Raw genomic sequence first — 12,401 nt, forward strand, 5'->3', positions numbered from 1 at the left:
GGTCGATGCTTTTCGTCTTGCTGCTCGAGCGTGAGCTGCTTGCAACCGGTCGCCATGTTTTCTTCCCTTCCCCAGCCATTGTCCCCTCTAGCTCCGCCTCACGTCTTCTACTGACGCCTACCCAATCTTGTCAAAAGAGAGTCATTGCTGCCATCTAGGGGCCAAAAATAGTCATTAGGCTAACTAGATCTGCTTGAAACTTTCACCACAGCTGGCCAAGGCTTTCCTCCACCCGTTTCAAATAATAATAATTAAAAAAATTGGATGACGTCTTTTAACGTCATTGGCGGCCCTCCGTAGGTTTTTACTTGACGTCTTTTAACGTCCATGGCAGTGAAAGAGTTAAACATCCATTTTTTATGGGAATATTCAACAAAACGTCTTACTTAGGGTTAGGATTCACACATTAAGCATGGAAGAATGTTATATTAATGGAACATTAAGCCTTAATATTTTATTTCAGACCGCAACCTGTTTGTTAAATGCAGCGGCTCAGTTATAAGCCTGAATTTTCAGATAAATAAATACATTTTCATACAAATCTTACAGTGTACATGTACAAGTTTACGGATGAGTATTTTCTAAATTCGAGTAAAAAAAAATAAATAATAAATCACAATAATCAATTTATAGATTCGCATCGGGATTAATTGGTATTGAATCGAATCGTGACCTATGAATCGTGATACAAATCGAATCGGCAGGTACTAGGCAATTCACACCCCTAATATATATATATATATATATATATATATATATATATATATATATATATATATATATATATATATATATATATATATCACATATGCTCTAATTCAACAGTGGAAACAGGAGGAGGAACTAGCCCCTCTGAGAGCACCTATTTAAGACTCAGACAAGGAAGTAAATAGTTCACTTAGAGACGTCTGATAAACAACGTCAAGAATATTAGGTCTGGGAAGCATGCCAGCATTCACTCCTCCACTGGCTCTTATTATTCAGCCGATGTAGCAGACAGGAGGCGGGCCGCGTGACGGTCAACGCCAGCTTGCTGTGTTAATGCAATGACGCAATAAATCAACACTGGTTGTGTCTTTCAGTTGCAATTATTTGTTTACAAGTACAAAGTTATTTCATTTAAAATGCTCGTCATTCAACACATGGATTACAGCCAAACCTAAAGTTGCACAGATGCTGGCGGAATTTAATGCATTTTGGAATGAGAATATATTTTAATTAGGGGTGTCAAAATGTGTGCTTTAATGGTTAATTTAAAGGATCTCTGTGCAGTTTGTCACTTTTTTACTTGTGACTGCCACCTCTGGCCCAAAGCGTAACTGCAGCATCTGTGTCAGGCTTGTTCATGGTGCACGTTCGAGTACGTGCACGACCTTAAAGAGATAGCCACATTTGACAAACAAAGACATGACTTCATATGAGATAGTTTAACATTTTTTTTCCACTTTTATGTTAACAACTATGACAACTTATTTTATTGTACATTTTATTATATATTTAGAACGGATATAACATTTGCGATATTGAAGTCATGCGATTGGTTAAAACAAATTTTAATCGCCTGACACCCCTAACTTTAATACAATACAAATAACAAATTCAAGCAATTAAATTAGAGTAGTTTTATTTTTCTGAATCTTCCAGTAGATGCTCACTGAACTGTGTCTATGCTACAAGACATTTGTCACACACACACACACACACACTTGCATATAGATGGACATGCGCTGGTTTCCTTGCTTCATATTTTTAATCCAAGCTTTTGGTTAGAGGCGGATTGTGCAACTTTCAAGTGCAGCGTGACTAAAGTTAGTGGACAGACTGTGGCAAGCACGCATAAATACTTCGTATCTGTGTCTAGCCTGTGTCTGTGTGCGTGTCTGAATAATCAAAACTAAAATCCTTTGTAGCTTTTTTTTTCTAGGGACAGACAGACCCATGTAAACCAAAGGTGACACGCGGTCATTCATTGAATTCATATTGTACCTTCAGCCTGAATATTTAATTGGCAAGTGCACCCTGGCTAGCACAAATTGTATTATTTGGTCTTTGGCCTTCGTTTGTATAGTGCTTTTCTACCTTTGAAGGAACTCAAAGGTCTTCAACTATGTCCACATTCACGTACCCACTAATGACTGGGGGTTAATTAGCTTGTTCAAGGGCACTTCAACATGGGGCACAAGGGCTGAACCCACAACCTTTTTTTTTTTTCTGGATAGCTCAGTATTGTTCATTCGGTAATTTTACCGATTTGACATGTCATCATCATTGCTCTCTCTTTTTTTTTTTTTTTTTTTTGTATGTGGGTGAGTATGTGTATGTGCGTGCGAGTGTGTTCATTAGTTCACCTAAAACCTATTAAAAAAATCCCATACCGTTCACCTAAACCGAACACTTCCAGCCAGAGTCGTGAGGCCGTCAGGAGACCCGAGGAAGGACCAAAGAAAAGAAAGGAAAGTGAAATCCAGCACCGACCAGACACCACCCACCAGGCCACCAACCAGAGTCCTTCACCAACCCCAGAGACATCTAAATCCCCACAACCTTTTGATTGGGGGACGACAACTCAACCACCCGAGCCATGCCGCCTGTATTTCATAAGTGCGTATCAAACTGGTAGCCCTTCGCATATTACCTGAGAAGAAGCTCTAAAATGCATACTCGCCAAGCCATGGTCACTTAAATGTGCATTTACTGTACTCACAGCATCTGGTACTATTTTTTATATGCAGGTCAAGGCACACAAAAAAAAACAACTACAACTGTGGAAGTAGCTTTACCCCTTAAAGAGATGAAAAATCATACTTTTATCCGATTGATTTAATCAGAGCCAATATATTTGGTGCAAATACCAGGAAGCGTGCCAAAGGGGAGTTTGGACAGAGATGTTAAAGTGTGCCGCCACACATACTAATGAGAATCCATTACCGGCTCATTCAACCACAAACATACACACATTTTCATTCAGTGCACAAGCATCTGGCAGCAGTCACCCCCTTGTCCCTAATGCCTCAGTGCCTGCCAATTACAAAAGAAGTGATCAATCCCGCCGCAGCCTCGCTCAAGGAAATCGACTTCAATGACACCAGCTACACGGCTGCTGTCGTCGAGCTTGACAGCCCACCGACACACAAGTAGGACCGCAGCCAACCGGTCTTCGGCTGCTCGTTCGCCAGAGCCAGCGAAGGCGGGTTGCTTCCAAGCTTGGTACTTGCAGTTTTGTGTAATACCTGCAGGTGGCTTCACCAAGAAAAACAACATACAATAAAAAAAATAAAAAAATGCTGTTGTTTTTTTTGCATTATCTCAATAATTTATTGCTTTGAGAAGAACCTGAATGGATAGACGTTAGCAAAATAACATTGTCTTTACAGTACTGTAGAACATTTATCAGATTGCTAAAACATTACTTGTCGAGTGTAAAGAGTTCAGACAGTGGTGTCCAAACTATGACCTGGGGCCCTTTATGGCCCGCCATCCATTTATAAAGCGGACTCAAGATATACAAAAAATATTATCTGTGACAATTTATTATTATTTTTTTTAATAATGTAGGTTTTCTAAATATGCAAATCAATCATTTACATTTAAACATGTTAAACAACTTTACTCTTCATAACACTGTGATGAATAAAGATTTTATATATATATATATATATATTAGAGTTGCTGTGGATCAGTATCACCTATTCTGTTCGAAGTGAACATGGTGAAGCTGGATTTAGCTGTTATGCTGCACACAAATGGAATAAGCTGCCAACAGAAGTGAAGTCAGCCCTGAGTGTACACGCTTTTAAATCCAGGTTAAAAACTTTGCTTTTTTCCTATACCTTTGTTTAAGGTCTTTTAAAGATTTTTAGATCATGTTTTTTTTCATTATTATTATTTTAGAATATTTCTTTCCTCGAAATATTTTTAAAATATGCTGTCTTATGTTTTAACATACTCAATGTATGTTATTTTAGTAAATCTTGTAAGCTACTTTTGATTTCTCTGCTTTGCTCTTAATGTTGTTACCTGCTGTGTCCGAACTTCGTGCACGTATTGAGATGCCTTGTAAATGAAATGCACTATAGAAATAAATTAGCTTTGCCCTTGCCTTGCCTTCTACTTCCTTTCATATTTGTTTTGCCTAATTTCCAACTATCAATCCTTTCCCCCAGTTTCACCTTCTTGAATCCTCAAAGTGCATTCGCAACATGCCTATTATTGTACGGTTGTTATGAAAGCTCTGTGTGTGCGTTCACGCCTGCAAACGTCAAAACATCGATGTGAGAGGTCTTAAGTGTTAAAGATTGTATTCACAGACATGCGCACACATTTACCTTTCGCCTCGTTGTACTCTTCCTGGATCCTTCTGATGGCTACCAGACCCTGCTGTTCATCCCTACAACCTGAAAAGAGAAAAAGAAAACATTTTTTTTTTTTTTTTTTAGGACCACAATGCAACCACTCAATTTTGCTCTGTTTTCATCATTGCACACAACACAACACAGTGTCAATACGATGATAAACCACTTTACCCAGGCAGGACTTGCTTTTCCAACACATTAGAAATTCAATTTTGCTTTTTTTTTTTTTCCAGGAGAGCTCAGTATTGTTCATTCGATTTGACATCATCATTGCTCTCCTTTTTTTTTAAAAAAACAAATAAATTAAAAAAATAATAATAAAAATGTTTTTTTCTCTTTTTTTTTTTTTTTTTTAAATATATATACTAATACACACACATATATATATATATATATATACATATATATATATATATTTTGTATGTGGGTGAGCATCAATTTTGCTTTTTAACACCCACAGATACCCTGGTCAAAGACACACTCCGTGACTGTCATTTAAAGAGACACTCTGCATATGAATGAAGCATGCATTTTTAAAAGATAGACGGCAATGTCATCGAGGCACAGGAAGCCTTTTCAAAAGAACCGTCACTTGACATGATTTGTCTTTTAGTTTGTTTGTGACAGTACCCCTACGGGTCATTTTCAGGCCATGCATACTCATTATATATTCTGTTCTATTCAAAAATTCAGATGGCATATTTTTGCACACTCACTTGATTTAGGGAATGAGGAAAACATGTAACAAATCATTTTCATTTAGACTTAGAGAATAGACGCAAGCACTCACAGACACATTGATCTTGGATTATCGCGCAGGCCTTTTCAAGGACACGGCATCATTTAGTCTGATGTACTGTTGCATGGGAAGGACTAAAGAATGGCGCTCCTCACTAGGGTGTCTCACTAAAGTGATTACTATTTTTTTGATTGATTGATTAATTTATTTTCATTATTTATTATTATTAATATTATTATTATTATATGCATTTTTATTTATTTATTTTAATATTTATTATTATTATTATTATTATTATATGTATTATTTTGTATTTATTGATTGATTTATTATTATTTTTATTAATAATTTTACAATTGCCGCTAAGCATTTGGTGTTAAGTTTGGAGGAAAACCAGTTCAGATACTACTACTACTTGCAGAGCTCTGAAAGATATGGACAGAGATTTATTTTATAACTGTAAAGTGCATTACAAATAAAATGTATTATTATTATTATTATGAAACCTACAACCTCAATAACTCTTCTGCACATTGGGTAAAAATGAGTTAATAGATTTCTGTGGGCAACAAGAGTAGAATGTTTTTAAAAGAACTCTCTTTTTTTGGTAGAACGTGTCCAAAAAAAAATGTCTGACTTCTTTCAGATAATTCCAGTGCTTTGAGAAAAATCCTAAAAGTTTTCACGTCATCATTGATCACATTTTCACAATATGAGTTCTAATCTCAGAGAGTTAGGAGCAGATCTAGAAACTGCAAACGGGAAATGATAACTGAACTAACTCGCTGGGAATAAGCGTTTGCTCAAAGAACGTTGTGAAGATTATATTTGTCATAAAAGGAGGATTTACGGTATGGTTTTCGAATTATACTGCACTGGCTTTGCCTAATAAATCCAGGAGTGAGAGGATGTTGCACATCCTGAGGTTGGTGGTGCATGCGTGTACTTACTTTCCGAGCACGAAGGACGTCATTTCTCATTGCTTGCAAGAATTGTTTCATTAGCTAAAATAGATGCACATTTCCAAAGTAAATGCGCACATTACTGGTTAAATGGGAAAGCGGAACAATCACACCGTAGCTTGAATGTTCACAAATGCAATCAAGTCAGACGATTGAAGTTTGTTTTAGCGAGATTACATTTTTTTCCTTTTCATGTGACTGTAATATGCAAAACCACACACATTGAATTGCACCTGTATTCGGAATTCATTTCGATTTTAGTGAGGTTGCAGCTAATCTCCACTGGATTGTTTTTGTGACGACAACAGATGTTAAAGTTGCTCAGGTATGGATTTTTTACGTTTGTAATCATACGCGCTGCTCAAGTCTCATTTGTGTTTCCTGAAATCTTCAAGGGGACTCTGACACTGGCTTTGCAATAAACGCACGATGAATGACTAAATCTAAATGTTATTTTATTTTCAAGCTTGTGATTTGAATAGAGAATGTTGAATTAACCTTGGAGTCAAGAGAGATGAAGCTCAATTTTTTTTCATTTTTTACCTTTGTTTTGAAAATTGGAGTTGTAAAGGTCCCATATGATTCATCTCAATATTCTGTGCATGGTGCTAGGATGTCCACTTAATGCAGTCAAAAAAGTAAACGAAGAATACCAATTCTCAAGTCTTTTTTTTTTTTTTTTTAACATCAGCTCGTCGCAGAATTTCTCTATTGTTCTAAATGTATGCAAAAAAGACAGCATATAGGTCAAGGTGGCTTTTTTCGTGTTCTTTGAGAGTGAATGACAGCCTGTTGAAAGCAACCTGGGACTTACTGTCACTGGCAAACTATTAATTATGGATGAAATACTCCACTACTGGCAGAGTTTAGCACTTCCTAAAGCTGACAGTGGAGAAAAGGTTAGTAGAGTATATGTAGTCAAGTACATTTGTGTACCAATTTGAGGATGACATCACAAAATAAATAGACAATGCTACAGCCAGTCTTTTTGCAAGGGCATTTGATATATTATCTGCTTTGTTATCAGTGTGAATTATTCAATGTTGATTTTATTCACTTCATATATTGATACAGAACGCAAAAATGTAAAGTCACTGTTTTTTTTTTAATTTATATATAAGCTATAAACAGCAAGAGATGTGACATCAATTTCCAGAGTAAAACTGATGCTAATGTGGAGTGACGCTAATACGCAAAATAATCTTTTATGAAAATAAAAAGGCACTTTAAACAAATCAAATCAGCAAAAAGTGGACTTATTTAAAAGAAATATTAGTGTGAGTGAAATATTTTGAAAACAAGAATACTCTGGAAGGAACAAGATGCATACCTACAGTAATTAACTGAAACATGTAACGCACCACTTAGTAGAAATTAGCATTGAACAGAGCTAGTTCTCAGCTAATTTGCTGGCAAAAGAAGGGCATAATACAACAAAGCCTGCTGCCACTAGTTACATAGCAGCCTTTCAGCTATGGCGCTATTCTTTGCGGAGAATTACTCTGCTCGACACCACAACAAAATAGAGCGTAAGAGCTTTCTGCAATTGGAAGTCTACAAACGGACAGAAAAGGAAGAGATGGATATTTGTGAACAAAGCTGGCACGGCAATACCTCGGCATCACTGCGGTAGTCTATAAATAAAGATATATTTGTGGGAAAATACACTTTATATATTTTATTTATATATTATCTCAAAGAACATAAACCTGTTAGTGCCTCTCCTACTCCCAAAACCCCGACCAACTCGTTTTCTGGGGTCTGTTTTCGGCTCCCTGAAGACTATTTTCTATTATTGCTTTGTCTATAGTGTTTTCAGAATCTAAAACTGAACACAACAGGCAGTTTAGTTAAACTTAAGTTGAATGGCATGCCCTCCACATATTAGACCTAGATTTTTTTTTATTTTTTACAAAGCCTCCCTGAGGTGCAAGAGCACAAGGAAAGAGTATTGTGACTCACGTTTCTAAATGATGGCATATAAGCAACGACAAATGAAAGAGTATATGAGTCAGGAAAATGAGTGGCCAAAGACACTGCCACCATCCATTTGTCACTTATGCATACTGTTTTATTAGAAAAATCTTTTTCCCCTTGGCGCTTTGACTTATTACTGTGTTGGACTTAGAATTGAATCATGACAACAGTTATGCTTCACTATTTATAAAACATTGATTATTGTTGAAAAACTCTTATTATTTAAGGATTTATATTAGAACAATTACTACTAGTGTTACTAATTACAGCCAATTTGTCATTGGTAAATTAAGTTGTAAAGTTCAGTATAAAAAGCTGGACACCAAAATCTGAAAGTGCGCCATCAAATGTGTTTATCCGGTTATCTGCTCTACCCATGATGTTTACATGGCGGCAATGTGGAATATGATACTGTACCTATGATAACATGTGCCCCCAGTTTGGCCATGTGGCGGGCGACCTCATAGCCGATTCCCCTGCCTCCTCCCGTCACTATGGCAACCTTGCCATCTTGTCTGGGCATCACTTGCAGAGGTAGAAGAGGACACAGAGTTATCAGATAGAATGTCAGGAGATAAGGAAGACATTTATATCATTTTTAGGCCCATTCAAAGCTATGTGAGGTGATTGTCGCTAAGAAATTGTTGTTGGTAAAATATTCATCCATCCATTTTTTAAAGCGCTTGTCCTCAATAGGGCCGTGGGTAAGCTGGAGCCTATCCCGGCTGATTTAGGCAGGAATCGTATATTCCTGGATTGGTCAAAAGCCAATGGCAATGCACTTATATGCTAACAACCATTCACATTAACATGCAAACTCCACACAGGAGAGTTTTATTGTCACACTAACATTTCCACAGGTCATGGCACAAGATACAATCCCTGAGGTTCCAGGTTAGCCCACGAACTCCTAAGACTTGTGAAAATAACATAACAAATAAATACAATAAAGAGATAAAGGTTATGTAAGTTCTGAAATAATTGAATAACGATTTTATTAATTGTGATTTTAATCTCAATTAATATAATAATATTTTTTTCCCCCATCCTCGTCCAGCCATACCAGCTTGCAGAAACACATTAGGAAAAAAAAGAGAAAAGAAGAAGAAAAAAAGTAATGTACTATGAAGTAGTTATTTTTGGATACAATGGACAGATGAACTAAGTTGAAAAAAATTCAATTATGAACCACGAACTGAACTAGTAGTTCATTTTAAAACTTGTGAGTTGAACTTTGAACTATTTCGCGTAGAAAATGAACTTTCCCAACACTGAGTATAAGTCGTACAAAGTCTGTATCATCAGTGTCGTATGAACGGAACGCCGTCGTAAAAGGAGAAGCTCCTCGTACCTTTAACTATGCTCTGTTGTGATTGGCTGACAAATGACTGGCAACCAATGGGCTCTTGTACTCTATTTCAAACCAACCTGCATTATGAAAACACGCCATTTAAACTTCACCTGAGTGGCAACAAAAACAGACACGGCCACAAATCATACATGGAGAGTAATTACAAATGTCACGCCTTTGCCCTAAATTCGGCAGGAATACTAAGCAGTAAAAAAACCTAAATAAGACCGTGCATTAACGTCCTTGATTCTGCTCCTGGATGCGGAAGTCCGAGCTGTCAAAGACGAAACAACAAAAAGACTGAACCAACCTGGCAACTTGAAACGTTTGCTGAACAGCTGAATCACAAGAACCTTTAAGCCGAGCAGGTAAAGCTTGATAGCTGACACCAAACGAAATAATACAGGGGAGAACATTATGTATGTTGTGTTTGTTTTGGTCTAGCCGGGTACACGAGCTAGCTAGCTTGCAGAGGGAGGGAGAGCGAGAAAAGGAACTAAGAGCACGTGTGCAGGACACGTCCCAATATGAAGTTATAAATTTTGCGCGTCCTTCCTAGCGTTCTTTCTCGCCATAAATACTTGACAGGAACACACTTTACTACATTAATTATTTTTTAGGTTATTTGAAACTTCAACTAACTTAAGCATAGCTATCCATCCATTTTCTTTACAAGTTGACCTCATTAGGGTCACGGGTGAGCACAATCCTTTCCCAGCCAGCTCACTGCGGGTGAAAGGTGGGATACACCCTGGACTGGTCGCCGGTCAGGCAAATACTACACCATCAGTGACTATTTGGGATTTCATTCTAATTAAATAACCAATTATTTGATAAAACATTTAAAATGTTACATGTAGTCTAACTTGAACTCTATTTGCAAATGTGTGTTGTTTGTTGCTTTATTTTACTATTTTATTCATTATAATAAATCCATCAATAATTTTTTTTCAATGAGAAGGTAATTCACAATTTTTGGGTAAATTTTAAAATGTTACATGTAGTCTAACTTGAACTCTATTTGCAAATGTGTGTTGTTTGTTGCTTTATTTTACTATTTTATTCATTACAATAAATCCATCAATAATTTTTTTCAATGAGAAGGTAATTCACAATTTTTGGGTAAAAAATACACCAAAATGAAGCCCCCCCCCCCCCCAAAAAAAAAAAAAAAAAAGCTGTGGGCCAGATGAAAGAACACGGTGGCGTGGCCCGTAGACCATATCATGCCTACCTCTAGCCAAGATAATAGAAGGGGGAGAATTATATCTTCAATAAGGCACATGAATACAAATCATTTGAAAAATATGTCTCACTTCAATATTTTCATCTCATCATAAAAATGCCCTTTATCTTGTCATGTAAGAATATATTAGTTTCATAAAATGTGGAACCGGCTGACTTTATGTTCGCATTTGCCTTGCAGGCTCAGAGCTTTAAAATAGTAGATGTCACGTTGAGTCATTTTAAACGTACAATGACTATTCTGAGATATAACTATGCATGATCACATAACGTACTTTGCGGGATTTAGTGTGCAGGATCTCTGCAAATGCTAAGTTATTCAAGTGCAAATTGAGGGCACTTCGGGTTTAAAGGAATAAAGGGAGTCCATTGATACGCAGGTGGAATGAGCGTATGATAGAAAACACTCATCATTGTGGCATGGCTGCACATTGTGTCGAATCAGCCTTCCCTTTACGTCCATCATATTGCTTCTGTCTTCTCACTGACACTCTTATTGCCTGACGGCCAAGTGATCGCACGTGATGGAAGCAACAGAGCGACCCGTTTGAGCTGTCATTTCCCAAGATTGGCTGCAACTGCAAGCATGTCTCTGCAGCAGGAACGAGCTCATATGTGCCGTCTCGGAGAGGAATGCAACGTTCTCTCTTGGGCCCGTCACCCGTCTAGTCTCTTAATCATACAATTGCAATGCTTTATAGAGTAAATTCATGGCATAATTTTTTTTTTAAAGTGCAATTTTTTAAAGGATACAAAATTTAACTTTTAGTCCCTAATAATGTTTGTCATAGCATCGGAATGAAAATGGTACTCATTCACATTTGTACCCCTGAAACCTTTTACTGTAGTCACAAATAAATGTACAGAAACAGAATCCCCCCCCCCCCCCCTACAAACATTTGACCCAGCCTTAGAATTTTAATGGTGGCCAGCAAAATTTATTATTATTTATTATTATTATTATTTATTTATATATTTTATATATCAAACAGTGGCAGCCAGAGCATTTCAGACCTGGGCCTTCAGTAGTGACCTGAGTTTGTAAACCACGGTTTGTTTATTTGTCAATTCTAGTTGATATTCACTGCAAAACTGACACAAAACACACACAAGAGAATTAACATACTGTACAAAACCGGGAACAAACATGACCTCACTCATTACAGACCTATTTCCTTACTTCCCCAACTTTCAAAAATACTAGAAAAGCTGTTTATAATCGTTTGGATGCATGTATAGAAAAGTACAAATTACTCTCTGACCCAGCTTCCTTGCAGCCATAATATTCTCGTTAATGATTATTTGCTATCAGTTTGAGCATGAAATATCTTGCGTGTTGAATATGATATTCAAATCATTGTATTCTGTTTTTATTTATGTTTAACACAACAATTTGCATTGTAAATATAAGCAATTATAGCAAGGTTTCACTGTATATTCCACCAATGTCAACAGTTTAACCTTGGCGGAGGTCCGCCTTCATTTTCATATCCTGCCATAACAATGTTCTCAAGTTATCCACACACAATTAAAGCACACCACGCTGACACTATGCTAAAAAATCTCAGAGGACTTGAAATCGTTAGTGTGGAGTCATGAATGTTAAATTTGGACGTTGACACTGTCAGACACACTGGAGGGCAAAGCGCTTGGCGCAAAAAGGAAGCAGAATAAGAGCATCATTACAGTCATCAGGAAGTATTTTAAGCAAATGAATGCAGCGCGGCATTAGCGCAAATGTGAACAGACAACCCACTGCCGGGCTGGAATGTGAT

The 12,401-nt window shown here is 37.0% G+C and overlaps 1 protein-coding gene across 3 annotated transcripts in view; it reads right to left on the reverse strand.

The window, feature by feature from the left end:
• LOC144060710 (polyprenol dehydrogenase) overlaps positions 1–12,401 on the reverse strand; it is a 36,659-nt gene that overhangs the window by 15,027 nt on the left and 9,231 nt on the right. For 2 of the 3 annotated variants that reach the window (XR_013295988.1, XM_077580480.1), the window contains exons 1-3: positions 9,692–9,935; positions 8,448–8,555; positions 4,326–4,394 (exon numbers count right to left, since the gene is read on the reverse strand). Coding sequence is in view for 2 of the 3 variants with exons in the window: in XM_077580480.1 (XP_077436606.1) it covers positions 4,326–4,394; positions 8,448–8,555; positions 9,692–9,797 (283 nt within the window). In the remaining variant the exon portion in view is untranslated. Of the gene's footprint in view, positions 1–4,325; positions 4,395–8,447; positions 8,556–9,691; positions 9,936–12,401 lie in introns of those variants that run through there. The other variant, XM_077580481.1, reaches the window with a different exon arrangement.

Source organism: Vanacampus margaritifer, chromosome 11 (genome assembly GCF_051991255.1).
Source record: "Vanacampus margaritifer isolate UIUO_Vmar chromosome 11, RoL_Vmar_1.0, whole genome shotgun sequence".
Classification (NCBI taxonomy): Eukaryota; Metazoa; Chordata; class Actinopteri; order Syngnathiformes; family Syngnathidae; genus Vanacampus; species Vanacampus margaritifer.